The sequence below is a fragment of the Mirounga angustirostris genome, unplaced genomic scaffold (assembly GCF_029215605.1).
Source record: "Mirounga angustirostris isolate CCGP_5_RB_7025 unplaced genomic scaffold, mMirAng1.0.hap1 SCAF_8, whole genome shotgun sequence".
In the NCBI taxonomy this organism is placed as follows: Eukaryota; Metazoa; Chordata; class Mammalia; order Carnivora; family Phocidae; genus Mirounga; species Mirounga angustirostris.
Window position 1 is genome coordinate 39144924 of NW_026991716.1, and position 26375 is coordinate 39171298.

A 26375-nucleotide genomic window follows, 5' to 3' on the forward strand; every position below is an offset into this window, starting at 1 on the left:
AGTGGGTGGGATAGCCCAGCATCGAAGGCAATGGTCCCACCTGGAGAGCCAGCAGGGCGCCGCTGAGAAGTAATGGAGGTGGCTCTGGGCCCCTTGTGGCTCCATGACTGTCTTGTGGGCTGGCATCTCTGACAATGTTGGGAGATGGACCAACACTAAGGGTTGCCCCTCATCTGGGCCTCACTCTGAGAGGTCCGGGACTTGTCTAGATGCTGACTTTATGAGGAGACTGGCTCTTAGGTCCTCAAGAACCAAACTCGACCATCAGGGGCTTGGAACAGCACTCTTTGGGCCGCGATTAGCCTCCATTGGTTTGGCTGGGGATGGCAGGACCCCATTAGCCTCCTCTTGCCCTTACCAGGCCCAGTTTGGTCAGAGGCAGAGCCTGCTTCTTCATGTAGCAGCCCCAGGAGGCCTATTTCTTCTTCCCGGAGGGGCTGCACATCCTCTTCTGTGTCGTCACCCACCCCTGGCAGGTGGGCCGGTGTTCTTGGCCCCGCAGCTCAGGGCCTCTGCAGGGCGCCCACGTGGGCCAGGAACAAAGCCCGGTGTGTTATTCCTGCTGTCACCATGCCACCTGCCCAGCCCTGCCCTCCACCTCCTCAACCCATCTGCTGCTCAGTACAGGTTTCTGACTTTCCCTTTGTTCCCACTGGCTCTGGTTCCACCCTTGGTTGCAGGACCCCCCTTCTCTGTGGGTGCCCCTGCGGCCCCAGCGGAGCTGAACTGTTGCAGTGCAGGAGGGGGAATGGATTCAGGTGAAAACCTGGAACCACTGGGCTCACCTCTCAACTTCGCCCAGAAAAGGCAGTCTCGGCCAGACATATTCTTAGCGATAGAGGGTAGGACGTGGGGGTGGCGCTGGCGTGCCTTTGGCAGTAGCCCCAGATCTAGAGAATATTGGTTTCTCCTGTGATGGGGTGGGTTTTCCCAGAGAAGACCCTGGGGGACGCTGGGCTGCAGAGCATCTGTGGGTGGAATTCAAAGCCACCTCTGATGCTGGACCCTCAGTGGGGCTGTGAGTGTGAGTAATCCTTCCAAGATTCTCTGCAGATCTTGACTTAACTCTGCTCAACATCCTGGTTTCTGAAGATTGACGGGGAGGGCTGCCTGCTAATGTCCCCTGCTCCTCAGCCCAGCATCAGAACCCGTAGGTTTGAAGCTTCTTGTAGGGAGCCTCCCTGGTGTCCCTACCCCTCACCCCAGCCCTTGGAACTCCCTCTCTTTCCTGGCTGCCTGCACCGTTCACTGGGCCCGAGCCTTGCTGTGTTCTGCGTAGTTGCCCTGTGCCCCCTACCAACTGGTTGCGCTGCGTCTTTGTATCCTGCAGAGCACCCAGTGCAGCTTAAGAGTTTCTCAGTGGACACTTGGCAGTTGTGGTCTCATGATCCTTCTCTCCTGCGCTTCCTGGACACCCCCCTATTGTGCAGAGCCCCTTTCCTTCTCCTGTGCACAGGGTGATGAGTGACCTGTGTGAGGACGGTGGCTGTAGCTCCTCCTGACAGTGCTGCTTCCGTGTCCCCATCTGCAGGTGCCCAGGCAGCCGTTGTCTTCATCAAGGAGCCGTCCTCCCAGGATGCACTGCAGGGGCGCCGGGCACTGCTCCGCTGTGAGGCCGAGGCTCCAGGCCCGGTACATGTGTACTGGCTGCTGGATGGGGCCCCTGTCCGGGACACTGAGCGGCGTTTCGCGCAGGGCAGCAGCCTGAGCTTTGCCGCTGTGGACCGGCTGCAGGACTCTGGAGCCTTCCAGTGCGTGGCTCGGGACAACGCCACTGGAGAGGAGACCCGCAGTGCCAACGCCTCCTTCAACATCAAATGTGAGAACCGGGGTCTGCGCTCGCTCCCTGCTAGTTCCGCCGTTACTGAGCCCCGTGGGATCCCTCCTTTCCCTCAGCTTCTCCCATTTCCAGTTGAATGGGGCAGGCAGAAGGCAGTTGCGGTCCGTTCTTTCTGTGTGTATGGAGAAGAGAAGTTTTATTTTTTCCAAAAGATTTTTTTCCCCCTTCAAGTCGAGGACCCTTGACCTGCTGGATGCTTTTGCAGATGGCAAGGGCAGCGAGGCAGCGTGGCCAAGCGTCAGGGTTGACCCGCTGCAGACTGGGTGGATGCTCTGTTTCTGGCCCCCCACCCCACGCCCTGTGTGCAGCCCTGGCCTCAGCTCTGCGGGGCTTCGCTGCGCTGTCTCTTGGCTCCAGAGCCTGCAGGCCCGCGTCCTTTTCTAATTTTCTTCCTTCCCCTCTGCCCTCCCCACCCCCTTGCTCTGCTCTGCCCCGCCCCTCACTCTGCAACCATGGCCTCTGCTGTAGGGATTGAGACTGGTCCTGTGGTCCTGAAGCATCCAGCCTCAGAAGCTGAGATCCAGCCACAGACCCAGGTCACGCTGCGCTGTCACATTGACGGGCATCCTCGGTAAGGAGCTAACTTTGAGGGCGGGAATGGAGACGGTTATTCTAGACCGGTAGGGGTATCTCACCGAAACCCGGACTCTATTCAGAGGCACCTCGCTTCATTCCGTAACCACCCCTAGTGACCCGAGGAGGAGCAGCGTTGGGCATGATCCTGCATTCTGGGAGCAGAGAGTTGTAGAAACTCAACCTGATTCTGCCCCGGAATTGTTGTGTGCCTTTGTGCAGGATGCTTCCCCTCCCAAGCTTCAGTTTCCCCATTTGTAAAGTGAGGGGTGTAGCCCTGACCCTTTGATTCTGTATCTTGTCCACCGGCCACCTGAGTACCCCCTGCCTCCCTGCTGCTGATCCCCTCGGCCCTGCAGGCCTACCTACCAGTGGTTCCGAGACGGGAGCCCCCTCTCCGATGGCCAGAGCAATCACACGGTCAGCAGCAAGGAGCGAAACCTGACCCTCCGGCCGGCCAGCCCAGAGCACAGTGGCCTCTACTCCTGCTGTGCCCAAAACGCCTTTGGCCAGACCTGCAGCAGCCAGAACTTCACCTTGAGCATTGCCGGTGAGGCCGGGGTGGGGATGGAGAAGGTGCAGCAGGGATGGGAGGGGCCTCCCCACTCAGCCTGCTCACATACCTGTGCTCCTCCCACCCCAAGACGAGAGCTTTGCCAGGGTAGTGCTGGCCCCTCAGGACATCGTAGTGGCAAGGAACGAGGAGGCCATGTTCCACTGTCAGTTCTCAGCCCAGCCACCCCCGAGCCTGCAGTGGGTCTTTGAAGATGAGACTCCCATCACTAACCGCAGCCGGTAAGGCATCTGGCAAGGGGCCTTCGAGTACGGTGGTTCGGGTGCATTCTCTAAGAGGATGGGATTAGGACTGCAGACATGCTGGATCTCTACATGTATTACTTGAAGTTTCCAGCAGATGGCAGTAGAATGTCTTGGTGTTGCAAAATGAGTTCCACAAAGGGAAGCCTCCAGGAAGGGCATCTTTTTCCAGTTCACACAACGGCACCGTATGAGCTAGTGGTGCTCTCTTCTCTCCCCACTCCCCTCCTGCCTGTATGGGTCTCCTGGGATGGGGAGTAGAGATTCAGTTTGGAGGGACACAGGGGACCTGGTGACCGTAGTCTGGATGGTAAGGTTACCTTACACACATGCATACACACACACACTTTTTGGAGGAAGCAAGCACTTCCAGAAGGTTCTGGGTGGTGCCAGCTCCTTTATCTGGACTTCTGTCCTTCCCCGTTTGAGAGCAGAGAGCACCTTTGTGGTGCCAAGCATGGCCTTGGTCCGTGGGGGTGTGGCTCCCTAGACGAGGGGATCCCACCTGGCTTCAGCCCTGAAGATATCATCAGTAGTTCATCTGGTGTAGCCGAGGAGCTTCTGGCTGCTGGGACTGGGGGCCTTACTGGCAGGCTGGTGTTAACCCTGCAGGGAGGTGGCTCTCCGTCTCCACATTTGCACACTGTTGGTGACTCGTTGCCTCCCGCTGACACTGTGGCTCACCTCACTGCCCCAAAAGCTGAGTCTCCTGCGGGTGGAACACACCTGTGCACACTCGCGAATGTGTACACGCACGCACATGGACACACACACCCACACACCCCGACGTGGGACGGGGGCTTCCTTCGCTCTGTCCCGTTCCTGGCGGATTCCTTCCTACACCTCTGCCCTTTGCAGCGTGGGGTTCCATCTCATTCCCTTCCAGAAGGAGGCCTGTGGGCCACTTCTTCCACATAGCACTCTCTCCTCTTCGCAGTCCCCCGCACCTCCGCAGAGCCACCGTGTTTGCCAACGGGTCCCTGCTGCTGACCCAGGTCCGGCCGCGCAACGCAGGGGTCTACCGCTGCATAGGCCATGGGCAGAGGGGCCCGCCCGTCGTCCTTGAGGCCACGCTTCACCTGGCAGGTGGGTCCCTGGGTCTCGGGCGCTGACGGGGCCGCCTTCAACATTGTGGGCACGTAGAGAGTTAGGCTCCTGATTCCACTCAGAAAGCAGCTTGGCAGGCAGAGAGAGGAAGAGCATGCTGAGGGCAGGAAGAGGAGAGACAGTGTTCTCGGGGTTTGTGCTACAAAGGTCCAAAGCTTGCTGTGGGAGAGCATGAGGAACCCTGAGACCCACAGTAATCGGGTGGTTGCCTTCTGCTCCCCTCCCTGCAGAGATTGAAGACATGCTACCACTTGAGCCACGGGTGTTCACAGCCGGCCGCGAGGAGCGTGTGGCCTGCTTGCCCCCACAGGGTCTGCCGGAGCCCCGTGTGTGGTGGGAGCGTGCGGGAGTCCGGCTGCCCACCCACGGCAGAGTCTTCCAGCAGGGCCACGAGCTGGTGTTTGCTGGTACCGCCGAGAGTGATGCTGGTGTCTACACCTGCCACGCAGCCAACCTGGCTGGTCAGCGGCGACAGGATGTCAACATCACTGTGGCCAGTGAGCACCTGTGCCCCGAGGGGCGAGGCGAGGTGGAGGGGAGCCCGGGGCCCACGGCGAGGCCTTGGTCTCTGGGTGCGATGTGCAGAGGCTTGGTGCTCAGCTGAGGCCCTCTCAGCTCTGGGTTGTGCACGCTTGGGACTCAGTCAGCTGCTGGGAGGTGATATTGGGGGAGACTGTGAAGAGCCACGCACAGAAGTTGGGGTGACAGCCCACACAGAAAAACAGCCCTCTGGCTGCAGAGCAAGGGCAAGGGACTGGGATTCTAGAGACCCAGGTCCCACTCTTTCCCTAGTACATGGAGTAACGATATGTAGCAAGCCACCTGCTTTGCCAGGGCTCAGTTTCCTCATCCATAAAATGGAGCTAATAACCTACTACCTACCCTACAAGATAGTCAGAAAGATCAAATGTGCTTGCAGTCAGCTGGGAGGTCGACTGGTGGCTGGCCATTCCCTGGTGGCCTCATTCGCATGTCTCGAGGTTGACGGAGGATGGCCCTGTCGGGGTGCCTCAGGTGTCTCCCCCACGGCTGCTGCAGCAGGCCAGCTCAGGCCTCTTCACACAGTAGTGGAAGCCACAAGCCTTCTCAAGCCATCCACTCAGCAGTTGCCCGGCCTGACTTCCACTGGATTCTGTGTTGGGCCAGGCCAGTCATGGGCCACCCAGACTCTAGGCAGGAGAGAAGTAGACTGCCTCCTGATGGGGAAAGTGGCAGCAACACAATGCAAAGAAACAAGGGATGGGAGAACCATTTATGACCGTCTTTGCAAACAATCTGCCACCCCACGTCAGACAAGAAGTCCTTGTAGGGTTTTGAGTCGGAGAGTGACAGTCTCAAAAGATCATTCTCCGCTGTTCTGAGAAGACCGAATGTTAGGGGCAGGAGTCAAGACAGGGAGTCCAGTTAGTAGATGACTGTAATCGCCCAGGGGAGGTGTGGGAGGGCCTGGAACAGAGCGGTAGCAGTGGAGGTGAGAGAGGTGGTCAAAGTCAGGATTTGGGGGGAGCTCAAGTAAATGGGGTTGGTATAGAATGGATGTGACAGGGAGAGGGAAGTCAAGGCTAGGTTTTGGCTTCTGCTGTTGGCTGCATAGGGGCAGTATTTACTGAGACTGGAAAAACCGGGATGAGCTGGTTCCAGGGGAACTCACTTGTTCTCTTTGTACATATAAAGCTCAAGATGCCTGTTGGATCTCCAGTCGGAGATGCTGGTAGGCAGCTGGGTTTGCAGGTCTCAAGCTTGTGAAAGGGGAGAGGTCAGGAGTCAGGGTATAGGTTTGGGAATCATGCACTTCTATGGCATTGAAGGCCACGGATGGGCTGAGATCATTCAGGGAACGAGGATGGCTGACCCCAAACAGGGATCTGAGGACCAAGCCTTGGAGCGTTTCAGTGTAATAAAAAGAGCAAGGGTTTTGGAGGCACGTGGACCAGGGATTTGAATCCTGTCTATCAGGTATTAGCACATCACCATTACTACTTTAAACCTCTGTCTTCTCCACTGTAAAATGGGTATAGGAATACATATGTATGGGGATCATGTTCCAAAGGTTGTCCTCACCAAGGGGCCATTGTTGCACTTTTACTGGAGCAGATGGGCTTCTGAACTCGGGGTCGCGTGTGGGATTAGAGTTTTGAGGAGTTGGATTCTTTGGTTTTGCAGACATGTTCCTCGGTCTTCTTTTCCCTCCCTGTCCCTCTAGCTGTGCCCACGTGGCTGAAGAAGCCCCAGGACAGCCAGCTGGAGGAGGGCAAGCCAGGCTACTTGCATTGCCTGACCCAGGCCACGCCAGAACCCACAGTCATCTGGTACAGAAACCAGATGCTCATCTCGGAGGTGAGAATGAGGCTTGCTCCTGGCGGAAGGGGGCAGAATCCCCTTCCAGGGCTCTCTCTGGGATCAGCTCCCTAGCACTCCTTCCCCCGAAGCTCCCCTGAAGACGCTTGTGGGGCCGAGACCTCCCACAGTCCCGTAACATGTGCCACAGGACTCGCGGTTCGAAGTCTCCACGAACGGCACCTTGCGTATCAACAACGTGGAGGTGTATGATGGCACATGGTACCGCTGTGTGAGCAGCACCCCAGCTGGCAGCATCGAGGCCCAAGCCCGTGTCCAGGTGCTGGGTGAGTGCCCGAGCGTGGGGAGTGCAAAGGGGAAGGAGCAGCAGGGGGCCCAGACCTTCAGGCCCGCCCCGGCCTATCGAGCCGCCGCGGTTCCTCCTCTTGCCACTCACCCACCCTCCCTCTGCTGAAACAGAAAAGCTCAAGTTCACACCACCACCCCGGCCGCAGCAATGCATGGAGTTTGACAAGGAGGCCACGGTGCCCTGCTCAGCCACGGGCCGAGAAAAGCCCACTATTAAGTGGATTCGGGCAGGTGGGTACCATGAGGGCATGGAGTGGGGGCAGGTCGGACAGTCCACTGGTCAGATGTGTGCGTGTCTGAGGACCAGCCGAGGACCTGGCACCATGCCAGGAACTGTGGGAAAGGCAAGAAATGTGGGGCTGATTTATAGTCCCGGTAGGAAGAAAGGAGCCAGACACCAAGGAGGTCAGGTTATGGCACTAGACATCATGGGCGATGACTGAGGCAGCAAGTGATTGGCTTGGCCCGGATGGTGCTGTGAAGTCTTCCCTCTCCCTTCAAAATAGTCATCGGGGACAGAAAGGTAACATGGGTTCCTTTAGAAAATTGGTGGGGGCACCTGGTGGGCTTAGGCGGTAGAGCACGCGACTCTTGATCTCGGGGTTGTGAGTTTGAGCCCTACATTGGGGGTAGAGTTGACTTAAAAATCAAATCTTTAGGGGCACCGGGTGGCTCAGTTGGTTGGACATCCAACTCTTGGTTTTGCCTCGTGTCATGATCTTGGGGTCTTGCGATCGGGCTCTGAGCTGGGTGTGGAGCCTGCTTGGGATTCTCTCTCTCCCTCTCCCCCTCATCCCCCACCTGCATGCACATTCTTTCTCTCTCTAAAAAAAAAAAGAAGGAAAAAAAAAGACAATTTTAAAAAAATAAAAAGAAATTTGGGGGGGAAATGCATAATCCCACTATCCATCATCTTTGGGTGTGTGCCCCCTTCTTTTTCTATGTGTTATCTTTCTGTTTGCACGTAGCAATTTTATTGAACATACAATTTTCACTTATTAAACTTACATGAGTAAGTCATGCTTACTATAGAAAAAGAAGATACAGTTAATTATGTAATTTTACATCCTTTTTTTCTTAACGTTATCAAGCATTTCCACATGAACTTTGGTTTTGATGATTGTAATAATACTCTAATGATTGGATTCACTGTAATTTACTTAAATATTCCCTAAAGGTTGGAGATTTGGGTTGTTAATCATCCTCCCTCTCTCCCTCTCTGCCTTTCTCGCTCTCTCGTTTTATTGCTGCAATAAACATCTTTAAGCCAAAGTTTTTTCTGGATTTGGGTTTATTTCTTTTGGGAGAGATGCCCAGAAGTGGAATAATTACGTATGAAAGGGTATGCATGCTTTTGCAACCCTTGCTGTAAAATTGCCAAGTTGTCTGTCAAGGGTCTGGACCAGTTTTTACACTTCCGTGAGCAGTACAAGCGAGAGAGTAGGACTGCAGGTTTCATGGAGGAAGTGGGCTCTCTCTGCTCGGGTGGCCGGGGGCAGCTTTCTGTTGGAGCTCGAGCTCCAAATGGATCTGAAGCCTCGATGGCTAAGAGCAGGAAAGGATTCTAGGAGTGAGAAGTGACAGGCGGTGAGGATGAGAACGAGGCAAAGTCAGGGCCCCTTCGGAAGTCCGGTTTTGCAGGAGTGAGATGTTGTATAGGGCAGCGGAAGGAGGCGAGACTGAACAATTGGAATGGGAGCAAGTAATGGGGAGTTCCCAGTGCCTGGTTCAGGAGTTGGGACTTTGTGGGTCGTCAGGAGCAACGAACAACACGTTTTTGAGTAGAGGCAGGTGACTGAGCGCTCTGCCGGCCACCCCTGTGACTCGGGTCGAGCTTATAATTTTCCTCTGTCACCCCCACAGATGGGAGCAGCCTCCCAGAGTGGGTGACGGACAATGCCGGGACCCTGCACTTCTCCAGGGTGACCCGTGATGACGCCGGCAACTACACTTGCATCGCCTCCAATGGGCTGCAGGGCCAGATCCGTGCCCATGTCCAGCTTACCGTGGCAGGTGCGACCGTGGCAGGGCCCTGGGGCTGGGCTGGTGGGCCCCAGGGCGGGGGTGGGGGCAGCCCACAGCCTGCCAGCCCCATGGCTCACTGCTCCCCGCCCCTTGTTGGGCTCTTCCCATCCAGTTTTCATCACCTTCAAGGTGGAACCAGAGCGCACGACCGTGTACCAGGGCCACACAGCCCTGCTGCGGTGTGAGGCCCAGGGAGACCCCAAGCCGCTCATTCAGTGGAAGGGCAAAGACCGCATCTTGGACCCCACCAAGCTGGGACCTAGGTAGGGCCATCTGCTTCCCTGGCCCACCGCACCTCTCCTACAGCCGGTCTTCCCAGGAGCTGGTGAGGTGGGCAGCGCTGTGGTTTCCCTCTTGGCAGAATGCACATCTTCCAGAATGGCTCCCTGGTGATCCATGACGTGGCCCCCGAGGACTCGGGCCGCTACACCTGCATCGCGGGCAATAGCTGTAACATCAAGCACACGGAGGCACCCCTCTATGTTGTGGGTATGTGCTGGGGAGCGGTGTCCTGCGCAGGAAGTGCTGGGGCCAGACTTCTTTCTTATCTTTGTCTTCATCGGCCCCCTGTATACGGAAGACACTGAAATCATTTTTGTGTTGGGGGCTGGGATTCACCTTGCGTGGCATAGTGTCAGGTTCCTTGCCGGGCTGTTGCTGATTTAACATTCTACAGCTGGTGTGCATGTGTGTGTGTGTGTTGGGGGGGCCTAGGGGTGGTGCTCTTGTCCTAAAATGTTTCTTCCCGGGTCTCCTGCGGCAGCTGCACATATCTCTGGGTGGGCAGGGAGGGGAGCAGGCCAGGGTGCAGCAGGGAAGGGTTCCTTTGCCCTGGAGGCCCAGAGAGGATGATGCATCAGGTAAAAGGCTCTGCTGAGAGTCATGGGTTTGGGGTTCAGGTGTGGCCCTTGGAGGTGTTATTTCCTCTCCAGGGGCTTGGTTCTGCATCTGTAAGATGAGAGTGGTTTCAATGAGAAGTCCTCAAATTTGTGGTTTAGCAGCAGAACTGTTTTTCTAGACAGAATATTCTGTGGAACTTTGAATGGATAATAGCGAAGTGGTAAGGCCCCTTGGTTGAAGCATTAGGTGTGGGCGAGAGTTCGGGGATCCTGGATGGTCTCTCCCACGGGCCTCTCTCCCTCAGTTTCCCTAATGATTCCTGGCTCCTCTTTCACCATGAGACCCTAGGCCATCGAGAGCCCCTAGACTAGAAGATCCTTTCCACAAACAATGTTTCTTGGAGAACTTGCTCGGTGTCAGGCAGTGTCTGGGGTCCTGAATCAGGAATTCCCAAATGCTGCTCTTCGGGGCCTGGTTCATGATACCAAGTCACTTAGGAAGCTTGTTAATGATAGTGTGGGTTTTTGTTAGCATCCTGACAGGTGTGTTTTTTTATGTGTGTCCCTAGCCTCAAATTCAGATGCACTCCAGCTTGGGAATCACTGGCCTCATGTCCTTCAGAACTCTCTGTGACCTTGGTGGGGCCCAAGGACCCACCCCTTGTTAAAGCCAGTGACAGTGGTGACCCTCCCTGGTTCTCTGGTTTGGTCAGGCCATCAAGTGTCTGGGAGGTGGTCTTCAGTGTAGGATGGAAAGGGGTGGTAGCGAAGGAGGGCTGGGTTTGCTTCACTGGCCCCTGGCCCAGACCCTTCTGTGTGTCTCTCAGACAAGCCGGTGCTGGAGGAGTCCGAGGGCCCGGGCAGCCCTCCCCCCTACAAGATGATCCAGACCATCGGGCTGTCCGTGGGTGCTGCTGTGGCCTACATCATTGCTGTGCTGGGCCTTATGTTCTACTGCAAGAAGCGTTGCAAGGCCAAGCGCCTGCAGAAGCAGCCTGAGGGCGAGGAGCCAGAGATGGAGTGTCTCAATGGTGAGAGGCAGTGGTGTGGAGGCGGGGCCGGTGTGCAGGCGCTGAGCGCCCCCTGGTGGCCACAGAGAGAGCTGTTGCGCTGGGGAGCCGGGGCTCTAGCAGAGCTGCCCCACCCCTAGCTGGAAGCCTGGAGTTGGCCCATTCCCAGGCCGTGGGGGCTGAGCAACCGGGCTCGAGACTTCCTCATTGGAGCCTTGGGGCCAGCTTCTACGTTGCCTGGCTGGCTCCTCCCTGTACCGCTCAACCACAAGTACAATTAGTACTCACATTCATGTTTCTGTGGCACATCTGTCTCCCCCCATTCGTCTTTGAGTTCCCCCAGGGGCATTCGGTCGGTTTCCCTGCTCCTACCCTTCTGCTCAGAGGCATTGCTGGGCTGCCCCTCTCCGTTTAGGCATTCAGGAGCAGAGCCTGGGTCTCCCTCACTACGATTCACCTTTGTGCCCTATTAGGGCTTTGCACAGAGGAGGCCCCATGAAAGCAGAGCCCCTTATATTGATGTAGTGTCCAGGGGCCGGCGGACCAGATGAGACTTGGGCACCTGGTTCCATTTCGGAGGTGGTAATCAGCTGCATCAATCAGTGGTTGTACTCTAAGGGACGCCTGTACCCCCTACTCCATCAGTTCACCAGTTGGACTGGCCTTTTTGTGTGGAACACCATGATTGGACCCACTTGACGGAAGTAGAGGTTTGGGGGAGAGAAGTGAGGTCCCCGTGGTGGCCAGAGTGTCTGATCTCGTGTGGCTACCTCCCCCACCACCATGCCCCTTCTTCCCAGGCGGGCCTTTGCAGAATGGGCAGCCCTCCGCAGAGATCCAAGAGGAAGTGGCCCTGACCAGCTTGGGCTCCGGCCCTGCGGCCACCAACAAACGCCACAGCTCGACTGATAAGATGCACTTCCCGAGGACCAGCCTGCAGCCCATCACCACCCTGGGTATGCTGCCTTGGCCACAACTGTCATAGTTTCATGACAGGCCTGTCTGGAGACTAGGTTAGGGCTGGTGGCTCTGACGTCCCTCAAACCCAGCACCTGGGAGCCGGGGGCGGGAAGCAGAGGGGAGATAAGTCCGCTGTGTCCCCAGCACCTGTATACGACTCACCGCCCCAGCTTTGGTCATTCATGAGCAGTATTTACTTGGCATTTCCTTCAGATTGGCTGCCTTTAAAAACAAAACAAAATTAACGCAAGTTAGTGTTGTTCTAGGAAAAAATGTGAGAAATTATCGATTTGTGGTAGTTACATTTTTTCTGCATATACGTTAAATTAATACATGTAACTATTAACGTGTTTATCAAGAGCCACCTAAAGTTCTCATAGAAGCCATCCTTTGGAAAATGCTGGATATTAATTCCAGCCTTTCGTTTTACTGTTGGAGACTGTGAAGCCCAGGGTGGGGTGGGGAGTGGTCTGCTCAGGGTCACCCAGCAGGTGGGTGGGGTGCAGCGAAGACTCCCCTCTGTGTGACACAGAGAGGCAAGGTACCCTCCCGAGTCAGGAGTGTCCCTGTTGGGGTGAGGGTAGCTGGCTGACCCCGACCTGTACCCACAGGGAAGAGTGAGTTTGGGGAGGTGTTCCTGGCGAAGGCGCAGGGCTTGGAGGAGGGGGCGGCGGAGACCCTGGTGCTTGTGAAGAGCCTCCAGAGCCGAGACGAGCAACAGCAGCTGGACTTCCGGAGGGAGTTCGAGATGTTCGGGAAGCTGAACCATGCCAACGTGGTGCGGCTCCTGGGACTGTGCCGGGAAGCCGAGCCCCACTACATGGTGCTGGAGTACGTGGACCTGGTATGCTGGGGGTACCTGGGAGTCTCGGGCAGGGCAGTGCCCTGCCGGCAGGTGGGGGGGGTGCACCCTTGGAGCCCCGTCTCCCGTGGTCTCAGCCTGCCTGCTCTTGCCGCCTGGAGACGCTCAGCTTCCTGCCCCCGCTCGCTCTCTGACACCTGTTGTTCCTTGACCGGTGCTCCTGCCTTCCTGTCTGCCAGCCCCGTGTCTGGGGGCCAGTCCCCCGTTCTTCCCAGCTTCTCACTCTGCGCACCACACGGATGCATCCCAGGTCTTCTTCCTTGCCTCGGGTTTTCTTTGGTTTGTCATTTTTCCTTCCCTGCAGGGCTCATCATCCCTTGAGAATAAACTTAGCAGACCCGGCTTTCCTTCCTCGAAATCCTTCCTGGCATCCCGTCCCATCTGGGGCCCCAGTGTTAGCCCCGGCACCAGCTTTCTCTTTCCATCTCAGCTCTCATGCCCTGAGCTGCCCCTTACTCTGAATTCCGCAATCCATCTAGGCCTTACTCCCTTGCTCTTCAAGCCGCTGCTTGTCACATCCCCCAGCTCGGTAGGAAGGAGGAGGAGCAATTCTTCTTGCCATTGGCAAGAGTTTATGACTACTTTATGTATGTTGTTTGCTGCTCCCTCAGTATATTTCTTAGATGATAAACCCCCTGAGGACAGGGGTTTCCTCCCAGGGGTCTGTGAGGGTTGGGATCTGTGTTTTCCTCTTGGTTCCCTGAGGGCAAGAGCCTTGTCACCTGCCTGTCTGGGGCTCTGCTGAGAGTAGGAATGGCAGTCCTGTCTTTCTGACCGAGGGAGCTTCTAGAAGCCATCTCCTATATGTTTTTTTAAATTCCCACTGGACTTCCCACCAAGGTAGGGGGGCTGGCTGGGGGGGGGGGGTGGAGGGCCAGGGGTTCTCACCTGCCCAGGTAGGTGCTCTGGGAGCCCCTGCTTGGTTTGATGCTTTGGAGATAATGGAGATAATTTGACCTGACAGAGATGCTTGGCTTTTCCCTTAGGGAGACCTCAAACAGTTCCTGAGGATTTCCCAGAGCAAGGATGAAAAATTGAAGTCACAGCCCCTCAGCACCAAGCAGAAGGTGAGGACAGGGCGGGAGAGGTCCTCAAGGGTGGGCCAAGATCAAGGGCAGTCATAATGTTAGAGGTACAGCGGATGGAATGTTCCCTGAGGACCAGGCAGGACTTTACGTATGTTATCTCAACCATCACGATAGTCCTCCGAAACAGATGTCATTAGCCCCATTTTGCAGATAAAGAAACTGAGGTCTAGAGAGGTTAAGGGACTTGTCCCAGAGCACGTAGCCCCCTAATGCCTTTGTGTTGCTGCAGTGCCTCCATTTGGAAGGGCTGCTCTTCGCCCTTGCTGCTGGAGCAGGATGTCTGCCCCCTGCAGTGAGCGCTGGGCTGGGGCAGCCCAGGTGTCGAGGGACGGGCAGGGCAGGATGTGGCTCTGAGAGTGTTTCACCAGCCTCTGAGCGTGGAAGACTCTGCTTTGAAAGGGCTGCTCATGTTTGACCCACTGTGGTTTTCACACTCTCCGTCTCACTTGGGCTTTGGGCTGCCCAGCCTTTCCTTCCAGTTCTCCTCCCGCCTTCTGGGCACAGGTCCCTGGCTGGGGCCCCACGGTGGAGCAGACCTGGCTTGAAACAGCGAGGAAGGGAAAGCTTGCCTACTACCCTCTGCCCACCTCAGACGATACTTCTGTGGCCCAGTTCTTCCTGCCCACAGCCTCCTTCCCTCCCCTCTGAAATGGGTCTGCCTCCTTCTCTGGGATTGGGCGTCCTGCTACCAAGCTGACAGCAAAGTCACCTCAGAGACCAGTCACAGCTCAGGGCAGGTAGGCAGCGACTGCTAGGGCCCTCCCTCCCAGGTGATCTTTGCTTGCGCCTTGTAGGCCGACCCAGGTCACAGATTCTGGGGGTAGGCCAGAAAGGCATGGCTGGTTGATAAGTCAGGCGAGTGGGACCCTGGTCACCCCTGGTCTCTCTGGGGAAGTCGCTCTGTGCCCCTCAGACTGACTTTCTCATAATTATAGGTGAATTTACTGTAGCCCACCCAGGACAAGTGACCTGGCCCCACATTGCCCACAGCTGGCCTCCTGACGCCAGGCCCCTGCCTCCATCCCCATGAAGCTGCAGCAACTGTCTGCAGTGGCTGTGGATGGAAGGACAGGATGTGTTCCTGTCCCTAAGTAGGATGTCAGGACCCCAGAGTTTACAAATCAGGACATGCAAGGAGCCCGTGAATCTACTGAGCCGGTCATGGCCGTAAGGGCCCTTGCAGTTGCAAAGTGGAAACTGCCAGGCATCCTTGGGGCGTTCAGGATCTAGTGGGGGAGCTTGGGACAGTGACTATGGCATGTACCTTGCACACTTCAGGGATGACACGGAAAGTGAGTGAGAGACAGAAACTAGGAGACATCGAAGACCTCCATGTCCTTTAGGTGGACAGACGGTGTGGTTAACAAAGAAGGTTGCCTGGTCGAAAAAGCAATTTGAGTTCAGTTCTCAAGGAGAGGAAGTAGTTGAATGGCAGGAAGGGGATGGCTTCAGGAAAGAGGGGAGTCAGGTAGGTTTCTTTGGGACCAGGACGTAGGCAGGCAGACAGGAAGTCATTTACCTCTGTCACATGACCTGAAGGACTTGTTTTGGCTGAAAGTCATTACCACCTGTGCTAAAGATCTGTCCCCCATTTTTCTCCCCTAGCATCTTAAATCTGATGGGGGAGCTTTAGTAAGTTGGGTTCTGCACACTCTTAGGACAATACTCTGCATCAGATGGAAGTGGGGTTTGCGTAAAATAAAAAAATGCAGGTTTCTAGAGGGAATTGGAATATCTAAGGATGGAGTCTGAGGACCTGCATTTTTCAAACAGGCTCTCCAGCTGATTTTTTTTTAATTAATTAATTTATTTGAGAGAGAGCAAGAAAACACAAGCAGGGGGAGCAAGCAGAGGGAGAGGGAGAAGCAGGCTCCCCGTTGAGCAGGGACCTGATGTGGGGCTCAATCCCAGGACCCTGGGATCATGACCCGAGCTGAAGTCAGATGCTTAGCTGACTGAGCCACCCAGGCACCCCTAAAGTTACACTTTCAAAATACTGTATTTGATGCACTTGATGTTTTCTAGCTTATTTTTTTTAACTCACTAAATTGATTTTGAGACACATGTGGGTCTTGATCAGTAACTTGAAATATACTGCTTTTTGGGGATTCCATGAAAATGAAACTTAGTAGGAAAGATACACTAAAATCATAGATATTTTCTTGTATTAATAGTGAGCTGTTATATCACTTTATATTGCTAGGATTCTAGGGGGATGGAAGGAGGAAGAGTTAGTTTGTGAGGGGAGGTGGGATGGTAGGAGGGGTGCCCCCTGGTCGAGTAGAATTGGAACGAGAGTGCCTAGCTGCTATGGGTGGGCCGTGGGAAGTCCCGGGAGAATTTCAGGACAGCAGCGGGATAGTGCCAGAAATCAGACACGGGCCCTGGGTGTTGGCATAATTAGAGGTAATGCGTGTTTGAGTAGCTGATGAGATGATGGAGATTTTGAAGTCCGGTAGCTGTAACCTGTGACTTGTCTGTGGGTCCCGGCAAGCTAAGGACAGGACAAGGAGCAGGGTCAGCTTTGCACGCCTCAAGGACAGCGGTGTGTGTGGTCAGATGCCGTAGGGTGAGAATAGCAACGGTGTCACACAGGTTAGCCAGAACGTGGGCAAGCCCTGAGACTGGCATGGTGGAAGGGATGGGGTGGGTCTGGCTTTCCCAAAGAGCAGGCCCTTACGATGGTATGTGAAAATGAATCCTGTGGCCGTCTGATGGCATCTTACCCAGCAGTAACTGGCCAGGGTCTAACAATTCCCTTTTACTGTCTGCACTTAGCCTGTGTTTCCAGAAGCACTGCTCCTCTGGAAAGATAGCAAGTTAGTCACTATGCCAAGTCCACTCTCTTCTGTTTCCCTTGACTAGCAGCGGACTGTTGAGCTAATGAGCCAGAACAGAGAGAGCAGGCTGAGGGGAATGGCAAGTCCAGTGAGGGCACATTGCAGAAGGCTTTGTCCCTTACAGATAACCTGCCAAGGCTGGACAGTGCCCTGCAGTTTTGAAGCCTGAAGTAGAGTCCATCTGTTAATGATATGACCACTTCCGTGGTCATCTGGCCCTTTGACCACCATTGGCATGTGGGGCATTCTGAGGATGGCAGTCTGTGGGCGATTTGGGGAGTGTGCTGGCCTCTAGTTTTCCGTGGAGACAACGGTGGCGGCAGGGTGGGTGGGGGAGGCGGTGGGTTCTGTACCCAGGGGGGAATCCGTCATCCTGGTGGACCTGTTCACCTGACCTCTTCTTAAACCCTCATCGCTGATTTTACATGTTTGGTTGGAAGCTGTCTGGAGATTTTGTATCTTCACTTAAGATAAGGAAAATACACCAAGAAGATGAGATCCTTTCCCAATTCCCAGTGGTGTCCTTTGTTTGGCACCTCGGCATATGCAGTGTCAGCCAATATGTTGGGTATGTAGATAGGTCCTGTGTGGTGGTGGCTTGGATCAGCGGTTCTAGAGAATTTCTGGCCACGATGGAAATATTTTATAGCTGCTGCTGTCCAGGGTGGTAGTCACTAGCCTCATGTGGCTGCTGAGCATTTAGAATGTGGCTAGAGCTACTGAGGAACTGAATTTTTAATTTTATTAAGTTTTAATTCACTTAAGGAGTCACGCAGGGCGAGGGGCTACTGTTTTGAACAACATGGGTTTAGACCATTGTTTAATTTTTTTTCTGATGTTAAAGTAGAGTTTTAATGTAACTTTTTAACATGTTCTGCATTCAATTTGCTTTTTCCCCAAACCATTTCTTATGTATGACTTTTAAAATTTTTAAATTAAAAAGGAAATTTTTTTTTTTTAAGATTTTTTAATTTATTTTTTAGAGAGCGAGCGAGAGAGAAACAGCATGAGAGGGGAGAGGGTCAGAGGGAGAAGCAGGCTCCCCGCTGAGCCGGGAGCCCGATGTGGGACTCGATCCCAGGACCCCGGGATCATGACCTGAGCCGAAGGCAGACGCTTAACCATCTGAGCCACCCAGGCGCCCTAAAAAGGAAATTTTTTAAAATTTATTTAAGTAATCTCTACACCCAATGCAGGACTCAAACTCATGAGCCTGAGATCAAGAGTCTCGCGCTCTACCAGCTGAGCCAGCCAGGCGCCCCTATTTTCAGGTTTTTGAGGAACCTCCATACTATTTTCCAGAATGGCTGCACCAGTTTACATTCCCACCACCAGTGCACGAGAGTTCCTTTTTCTCCATGCTCTTGCCAACATTTGTTATTTCTTGTCTTTTTGATATGAGCCATTCTGACTGGTATGAGCTGATATCTCACTGTGGTTTTGATTTGCATTTCTTTGATGGTCCGTGATGTTGAGCATCTTCTCATGTGTCTATTGGCCATCTGGATGTAGCCCATTATTTTAAAAACTTCTCTTGACTGAGACCCAGTCGCAAAAAAACATTTTGTATCAAAAGCCATCACATGCGTGTATATATATGTATTTTTTCAATGAAATATATATATATTTTAATGAAAACAGTTTTATGAATGATATTTGCCCTTACTAAGTATTATGTACTCTGATATTTTCTACTCCATGTAAGAGTTTTTATTGCTAGCTAAGATTGACTGAATTGGTTTCATGACATACTAATAGGTTGTGACCACAGTTAGCAAACCACCAGTGGAGGCAGGGGCGTCCACAGGGATGTCACTGGCCAGTGCACACAGATTGAGATCTCTCTTTGGAGTGACCCCCACCTTGGTGTGCGGGCTTGGCTCCTCCGCCGGCCTTTCCGTGACCCTGGGAGCTAGGCCGGTGAAGCGGCTCAGAGCCAGCCAGGGATGCTAAAGGGTCCATCCGTAGCCAGCACCCCACCCCCGGGCTTGCTGATGAGCAGACAGCCCTTCCTGTGCCCACATCACGCGATATGACCCAGGAGAGGTAGCTGCTGCATTGAGGAAAGAGCTAGGCTCTGGCATTGGGGGGTACAGAGCCTTGCATGGGACTGTGGGTAAAGCTGAGGATGGCCCCCACCCTACAGAGTGCAAGCAGGCGAGGCAGCCAGCCTTGCTCAGGGCTCGGCACACAGCAGATACTCAACACGTTCCTGTGCTCTTCTCTCTGATAGGGTGGTCTCCTTGCATCAGCCCCCCTACCACTCCCATCCACTTGTTTGCGTTTTTGAACTTCAGGAGCATAGAAGCAGATTGACCAGGACGCCTGGGTGGCTCAGTCGTTTAAGCATCTGCCTTCGGCTCAGGTCATGATCCCAGGGTCCTGGGATCGAGTTCCACATCGGGCTCCCTGCTCAGCGGGGAGCCTGCTTCTCCCCCTGCCTACCGCTCCCCCTGCTTCTGTGCTCTCTCTCAAATAAACAAATAAAATCTTAAAAAAAAAAAAAAAAAAGATTGACCATAATCTTTGTAGCTCTTTTTTGTTTTTAAGATTTTCATTTATTTGGGAGAGAGAAAAAACGAGCGGGGTGGGGGGAGGGACGGGGCGGGGGAGAGAGAGAGAGAAGCAGACTCCCCACTGAACAGGGAGCCTGACTTGAGGTTCGATCCCAGGACCCTGAGATCGTGACTGGAGCCAAAGGCAGACGCTCAACTGACTGAGCCACCCAGGCGCCGGGACCATAATCTTTGGTTAACCTATGAGCTACTGTCATTATTGGTCCACACATGGACTTTTACTTAGTGTTATTTTTTAATGTGTTTATTGGCCATTTGTGTGTGTGAGTGTGTGTGTGTGTGTGTTTGGTAAGTTTTATTTTGATGTTTCAAGCTTAAAAGAGTTTAAGAATAGTTCAAGGAATTCCTACAAACCATTTATTAAGAGATTCAATTGTTTGCATTTTGCCCCATTGACTTTATTATTTTCTCTCCATTGATACATGGATATTAGTTTCATGCATTTTTTTTCCTGAACCACCTGAGATAAATTGGCGGCAGCCTTTAGACCTTTCACAATCGGATATATGTAAAGTTTTTTTTTTGTTTTTTTTTTTTTTTGAGACAGAGAGAATGAGAGACAGAGAGCATGAGAGGGAAGCGGGTCAGAGGGAGAAGCAGACCCCCTGCTGAGCAGGGAGCCCAATGTGGGACTCGATCCCGGGACTCCAGGATCATGACCTGAGCCAAAGGCAGTCGCTTAACCGACTGAGCCACCCAGGCGCCCCTCACAATCGGATATATGTAAAATGATATCACGGGGCCTTGATTATTATTTCCTTGCTGACATCGGTTACTGGCCACATTCTCATCTTCACCTCTCCATGATTTCATTAGGTGGGAGGTGACTTCTCCCTTCTGGATCCTGAGAGTGATCCTGTATGCCAGGAGAAACACAGAGCTGGCCAGTGACTTGTTAAATAATCTTCTCTAGGGACCTGTTTTCATTTGTTTGCTTTGTTTTTATATACAAGGAAATGCTTCAGATCACACACGTCCCCAGTGGTTGCTCCCAAGGTTTGTCTATAAGGCGACAGAGGGGCCATGGATTTTTACAACCACTCTTGTGGCCTTCTGCTTTTCCCTGTGTGGCATGGGCCATCTTCTCCCTGCTGGTGGCAACCCTCTGCGGATATGGTTCTCATCCCCCCTCTAGACTACCCTCTTGCTGAGAACCCTGTCCTACCGTGCCTACTATATTCCACCGGCATCCAGTGGTATACAGTGTGCATTAGATGCTCAATATTTGTTCAGTGCATTGATACATACTTTGAAAATGTTAATATAACTTAATCGTAATTCCATCTAACATGTTACGTAATGTATTATAGGTGACATCATACACATGGCTCAACATTTTTTTTTTTAAAAGATTTTATTTATTTATTTGAGACAGAATGAGAGAGAGAGAGAGCACATGAGAGAGAGAGAGAGCACATGAGAGGGGTTAGGGTCAGAGGGAGAAGCAGACTCTCCGCCGAGCAGGGAGCCCGATGCGGGACTCGATCCAGGGACTCCAGGATCATGACCTGAGCCGAAGGCAGTCGCTTAACCAACTGAGCCACCCAGGCGCCCATGGCTCAACATTTTAAAAAGGATATCAGTGAAAAACATCCCCCGGAGAAGCAGGTTCCCCGCTGAGCAGGGAGCCCAATGCGGGGCTTGATCCCAGGACCCTGGGATCATGACCTGAGCAGAAGGCAGATGCTTAAACAACTGAGCCACCCGGGCATCCCGTTTCCCTACTTTTCTACTCTGTAGTCCCCAGTTCCTCTGCTTGGAGGCAGCCAGTCACGTGTGTTTGTACATTCCCACACACGCACACATGCACGCGCACACAGATACACACACGTTTTGTTGTTTTTTTTAAACACAACTAGAAGAAAATTCATAATTTTGACGTAAAAAGGAACAACCCATAAACATGTAAGCTATGATTACTGCCCAGTTATTTTTCTTTTTTTCTTTTCTCTCTTTTTAAAAAAGATTTATTTATTTTAGAGAGAGAGTGTGTGTGTGAGCATTGGAGAGAGAGGCAGAGGGAGAGGGAGAGAGAGAATTTCAAGCAGACTCCCTTTTGAGCTGAGCCCAAAGCAGGGCTGGACATGGAGCTCTGAGATCATGACCTGAGCCGAAACCAAGAGTCAGTCGCTTGACCAACTGAACCCCCCAGGCGCCCCCTGCCCAGTTATTTTTCACCCAACAAGGGGTTACTATGTGTTCTCCCTGCCCCCGTGCTGTTTACCTAATCTAACACCTGCTGCGTGTCAGAGGGGTTCCAAGAGCTTAATTTCATTTACCTCCGTTCTTCTAACAAGCCAGCGAGACAGGTGCTGTTAGTATCTGCATTTTACAGAGTAGGAAAGCGGGGCTGTTGTGTCTTTGCTTTGGGGTTTCCTGTGCATCCCACTGATGGCACCGAGACCTCACCGAGGGTTGTGCGAGGACGGTCGTCTTGATCTCTAGTCCTGGGCTGCTCTGACAGGCCCCTTTCTCGCTGCAGGTGGCACTGTGCACCCAGGTGGCCCTGGGTATGGAGCACCTGTCCAACAACCGCTTTGTGCACAAGGACCTGGCCACTCGAAACTGCCTGGTCAGCGCCCAGAGACAGGTGAAGGTGTCGGCCCTGGGGCTCAGCAAGGACGTGTACAACAGGTAGAAGGGCGTCGGTCGGGTGTGGCGAGGGGGTAGAAGGCGGATGGAGCTCGGGGGTGTGTGGGGAAGGGCTTCGAGTCTGCTTGGCCCAAAGCTGGAGGGCTTGGAGGGGAGCAGCCTTCCTAGCCAGTGGGCCCTGACGCTTATAAATTTTCTCTGGGGGCAGAACATTAACCTTTTTTTAAAAATAACTAGTCAAACTTTATAACAGTTTATGTGTAATTTAACTATTCATATGGTTCCCTCCGCAACTTGCTGAATTCGGTAATCACCGTCTTGAAGCCCAAGACTTCAAGCTCAGCAGCCATGGCCAGAGATCGCTCTGGAACGCCTGCACACACCACACGGCCTCCCGGGGACTTCCCTGCGAGTCACCCCGGCTCTGAGTCACCACAGCTCTTGTCTGGCTGTTGCTTTAGTCGTAATCGGTTTATCGCCAGTCAAGCTCTTTAAGTTTTCTTTCCACTTAACGTGTTCTCGTTTTTTACATTTTGTTTTAAACAGAAAAATATATATGATTGTTAGCTTTTAAATCTACTAACATTGAGGCAAATTTTGATTCTTTTTTTTAAGATTTTATTTATTCAGGGGCGCCTGGGGCCCTGCTTGTGTTCCCTCTCTCGCTGTGTCCCTCTCTGTCAAATAAATAAATAAAATCATAAAAAGAAAAAAGATTTTATTTATTTACTTGAGAGAGGGGGAGAACACCCAGGCAGAGGGGGAGAGAAGCAGGCTGCCCGCTGAGCAGGGAGCCCGACGCGGGGCTCAATCCCAGGACCCTGGGATCATGACCTGAGCCGAAGGCAGACGCTTAACCGACTGAGCCACCCAAATAAATTTTGATTCTTAATGGAATTTTTAACCATCAGACCCCACATGGATGTCTCCAGATTTTCATCCAACGTACCCCCGTGCTCAGCATAAATGCTACCAGTTTTCTCTGAGTGCCTTGATGGAGAAAAGTTGGGTTCTAGCCTGGGTATGAGAGCCAGACCTGGGTTGAGGTAGGGGATCCCAGGCCATGTACCCCATTGCACCCTGTGACGCATGGAGGCCCCGCCCCATGCCTGTGTGTGCTTCTCTCCTGCAGTGAGTACTACCACTTCCGCCAGGCCTGGGTACCGCTGCGCTGGATGTCCCCCGAGGCCATCCTGGAGGGCGATTTCTCCACCAAGTCTGACGTTTGGGCCTTTGGTGTGCTGATGTGGGAAGTGTTCACCCACGGAGAGATGCCCCATGGTGGACAGGCAGATGATGAAGTGCTGGCAGGTAGGCACTTTGTGTTTCCAAAGGACGGTTCTAGATGTTCTCCAGGTGCAGGGTCTGCTCAGGGTCCTGGGCCCCACGAAGCCCGCCTCACTTCCCAGGGCTGCTGTTAGCAGATGTACAGATATGGCTACTCCAGCTGAAAAACTAATTAATACTTTTATACTGGTTGGTAAATAGTCCTTGACCCCAATGCCCAGTCCACCCACTCTGATGCCTACCCATTGATCCCGCTTCGGTCCTCATGCATTGGCTGCCTCCTGTGGACCCTGCCCTCACCAGCCAAAGAGAGCTGGGGCCAGGGTCATGGGCGTCATCCTGTGATTGCAGGATACTACCCATATGCCCCTTGAGTCAGTGCCCTCCCACCACTCACTGGCCCTCGCCCCTCACCCCGAATCGCCCTCCCGTGGCTGCTTGGGGAACTACAGAGTTGGACAGGTGGTGAAATGTTTTGACTAACGCTCCATCCACCATCTTTCCTGCAGATTTGCAGGCTGGGAAGGCTAGACTCCCACAGCCTGAGGGCTGCCCTTCCAAGCTGTACCGGCTGATGCAACGCTGCTGGGCCCTCAGCCCCAAGGACCGGCCTTCCTTCAGCGAGATCGCCAATACCTTGGGAGACAACCCCGCAGACAGCAAGCCGTGAGGAAGGAGCCCAGGCAGGCTGTGCCTCAGGATGGCGTGGGCAGGGGAGGACTTCTTCAGGGGCGCCCATAGCATGATGGGCAAGATCCCTTTCCTCCTTGGCCCTAGGGGCCCTGCCCTGGGAACACAGGCACTATTTAGGTCTGGGCAGGGCCTGGGCTTTCCTCCTCTTCCCCATCCTCAGCCCTTGGGCAGGCTGATTCAGACTCAGACTAAGTGACTAGGGCCTTGAGCTGGGCAGCATTCTCTGCCACCCCTTCCCCCATCAGGGACAGTGTGGGTGCCTCAGGTAACCCCAATATCTGACCTGGGTCTCCTCCCATTGACCAGGTCCAGTTCTGCTACTCACTTGCCAAGTTGGCCTAGGGAGGGCTAAGCTGGAGATGAGCTGGGTCTGAGGGGAGTTCCTTAATAATACTCAAGTTCCTGGATAGTTCTGGTCCCTGGGCCCACCTTGGGGTCTGCACCAGGATTACGGAGGATGCGCCAGTGAATCCTCACCCCATGGACTTGTGCACGCTGACCCAGACCCATGCCTCCTCCCCACCCTTCTCTCCTTTCCTCATCCTAAGTGCCTGGCAGATGAAGGAGTTTTCAGGAGCTTTTGACACTATATAACCCGCCCTTTTTGTATGCACCATGGGCGGCTTTTGTATGTACTTGCAGCGTGGGGTGGGGGCATGGGAGGGAGGGGTGGACCCTGGAGAAGGTGGGGAGGGTGGGCCACCCCTGCCTCACACCTTTATTGTTGTTGTTTGTTCGTTTGTTTTGTTTTGTTTTTTTTTAACACTCGCTGCTCTCAATAAAGAAGCCTTTTTTACAACCTGCTTTCTGATGCTCATTCCCTCCCCTTGTCCATGCATAGTGTCCCTTCATCCCTCACTTATCAGAAGTGTCCATGTGCCATCATGAAATCTAGCAGTGTTTGGATGGGAATAACAAGTAGACACTGGCCTTTCTCTCCAGTTCGGGGAGCAGTTGAGAATATGGGCTCAGAGGATGCAAGACCACCTCTTGTCTGTGTGACCCTGTGTTGCTCTCTGACTGTCAACTACTTATTCTTTGCTGGCTGGCTTAATCCTCATGCTGGGGGGGCGGGGAGGTAGAAGGCAGGGAGGGGGGCAAGTTAGAGTAGGATTGGAGAAGAAGTTAATGACGGATTCGGGTGTCTGAATCCCTGTAGGACTCTCGCAGGGAGATAGAGCAGGTAGAACCAAGCAGAGAGGTGGTACGCGATGCCCCACCGATGCCCTTGTTGGGGGCAGTCAACTGGTTTGATTCTCAGCCCTTTCTTAGTTAGACCTGCTGTCATCAGTCACACTCTGCCTTATTCCAGGAGCGTCAGCCTGGTTTCCCATCCAAGAGAAAGTAATCCATAACTCAGTCTTAACTCTGAAATTGCTCCGGTTCCTTCTGTTACTCACCACACTTCTCAGTAATGGAAATAACAGCTAATAATTATTGGATACGTGCTTTATGCCGATGACTTTGCTCAGCGCTTAACATGCATTATCTCATTTAATCTCTGTAACTACTCTAGAGCCAGATATTCTTGTTCCCATTTCTCTGATAAGGAAACTGAAGCTCAGGGTGGTCAGGTAGTGTCCCCAAGGTCGCACAGCTAGTAAGCGAGCCACTTACTTGTTGATACACAGTGTGTTCTATCCCTCAGATGTGTTGGGGTGAAAAAAAACCCAAGAACAATTTTTCTAGAACATTGCTTTTCAGAGTGTGGGTTGCAGCCAGTATTCAAAAAAGAATGAAACAGGGGCGCCTGGGTGGCTCAGTTGGTTAAGCGTCTGCCTTCAGCTCAGGTCATGTTCCTGGGGTCCTGGGATCGAGCCCTGCATAATAAGCCCCAAATCTAAGTTCTTGAAACAATTTAGTTTTGTCATTCGTGGATCTGCAGGTTGGTGAGGTTCGGCTGATGGTGGCCGGACCTGGCAGAGTTGAGCTGGGTTTGGCTCCGGGCTATAGGTCTAGTCTGGGTCTACTCTGCAGGCCCCAGAGCACGCTCTCCTGCAGGGGCAGTAACAGAACGGGTCACGCCAGATCCCACATGGACATATATAACCATGAGTCTGTTAATGTTTTCTCATCCAAAGCAGGTCACATGTTGAAACCCAACATCAACACCAGTAGGAGGCACTGCAGAGTCACGTGGCAAAGGATTTGGACATCTAATTCCACCCACAGGGTGTGAAGAATTGGGGGCAGCGATCGAATTCACCATAAGCTGTGATGTAAAATGAGTTCCTACTGTGGGTTGTGCTCAGAAGTATTAGGAAGGTGCTACTCTAGAGGGTCAAGCAGTAACCCTCCTCCCACTCCTGGTCTTCCTTAACCACTAGGCCAAGGCTACACTGCTCGTCACATCTGCCTTTTCAGACTCTCCTCTCTTGCCTTTGGTGATGGTACACCATCTCCACCTTCTGCCTGCCTGCCCCAGAGCCAGCTGTTCTGGATCCTCTCCTTGGATTTGCTCTCCCCATGTGCTCACCCTCAGGAATCTCATCTCGCCTCATGTGACTTTAATCGGCCCTTCGGTGTGTATAGTTCCCCAGAGCATTAGCTCCGATTCTAGCTTCTGCCTCAAGCTGCAGACACGCACTCCCCATTTCCTACAGGACATTTCCCACTGCCTG

At 53.4% G+C, this 26375-nt stretch overlaps 1 protein-coding gene across 1 annotated transcript in view; it reads left to right on the forward strand.

The window, feature by feature from the left end:
• PTK7 (protein tyrosine kinase 7 (inactive)) overlaps positions 1-24553 on the forward strand; it is a 61454-nt gene extending 36901 nt beyond the window's left edge. The window contains exons 2-20 of the mRNA XM_045869967.3: positions 1532-1819; positions 2309-2411; positions 2773-2963; positions 3058-3208; positions 4167-4315; positions 4567-4833; positions 6540-6673; positions 6825-6960; positions 7094-7213; positions 8846-8995; positions 9120-9270; positions 9369-9496; positions 10674-10877; positions 11657-11812; positions 12428-12660; positions 13665-13745; positions 21665-21816; positions 22907-23085; positions 23571-24553. Coding sequence (XP_045725923.1) covers positions 1532-1819; positions 2309-2411; positions 2773-2963; positions 3058-3208; positions 4167-4315; positions 4567-4833; positions 6540-6673; positions 6825-6960; positions 7094-7213; positions 8846-8995; positions 9120-9270; positions 9369-9496; positions 10674-10877; positions 11657-11812; positions 12428-12660; positions 13665-13745; positions 21665-21816; positions 22907-23085; positions 23571-23731 — 3134 coding nt within the window. The 3' untranslated portion in view covers positions 23732-24553. The remainder of the gene's footprint in view (positions 1-1531; positions 1820-2308; positions 2412-2772; positions 2964-3057; positions 3209-4166; positions 4316-4566; positions 4834-6539; positions 6674-6824; positions 6961-7093; positions 7214-8845; positions 8996-9119; positions 9271-9368; positions 9497-10673; positions 10878-11656; positions 11813-12427; positions 12661-13664; positions 13746-21664; positions 21817-22906; positions 23086-23570) is intronic.
• Positions 24554-26375: the final 1822 nt, after the last annotated feature.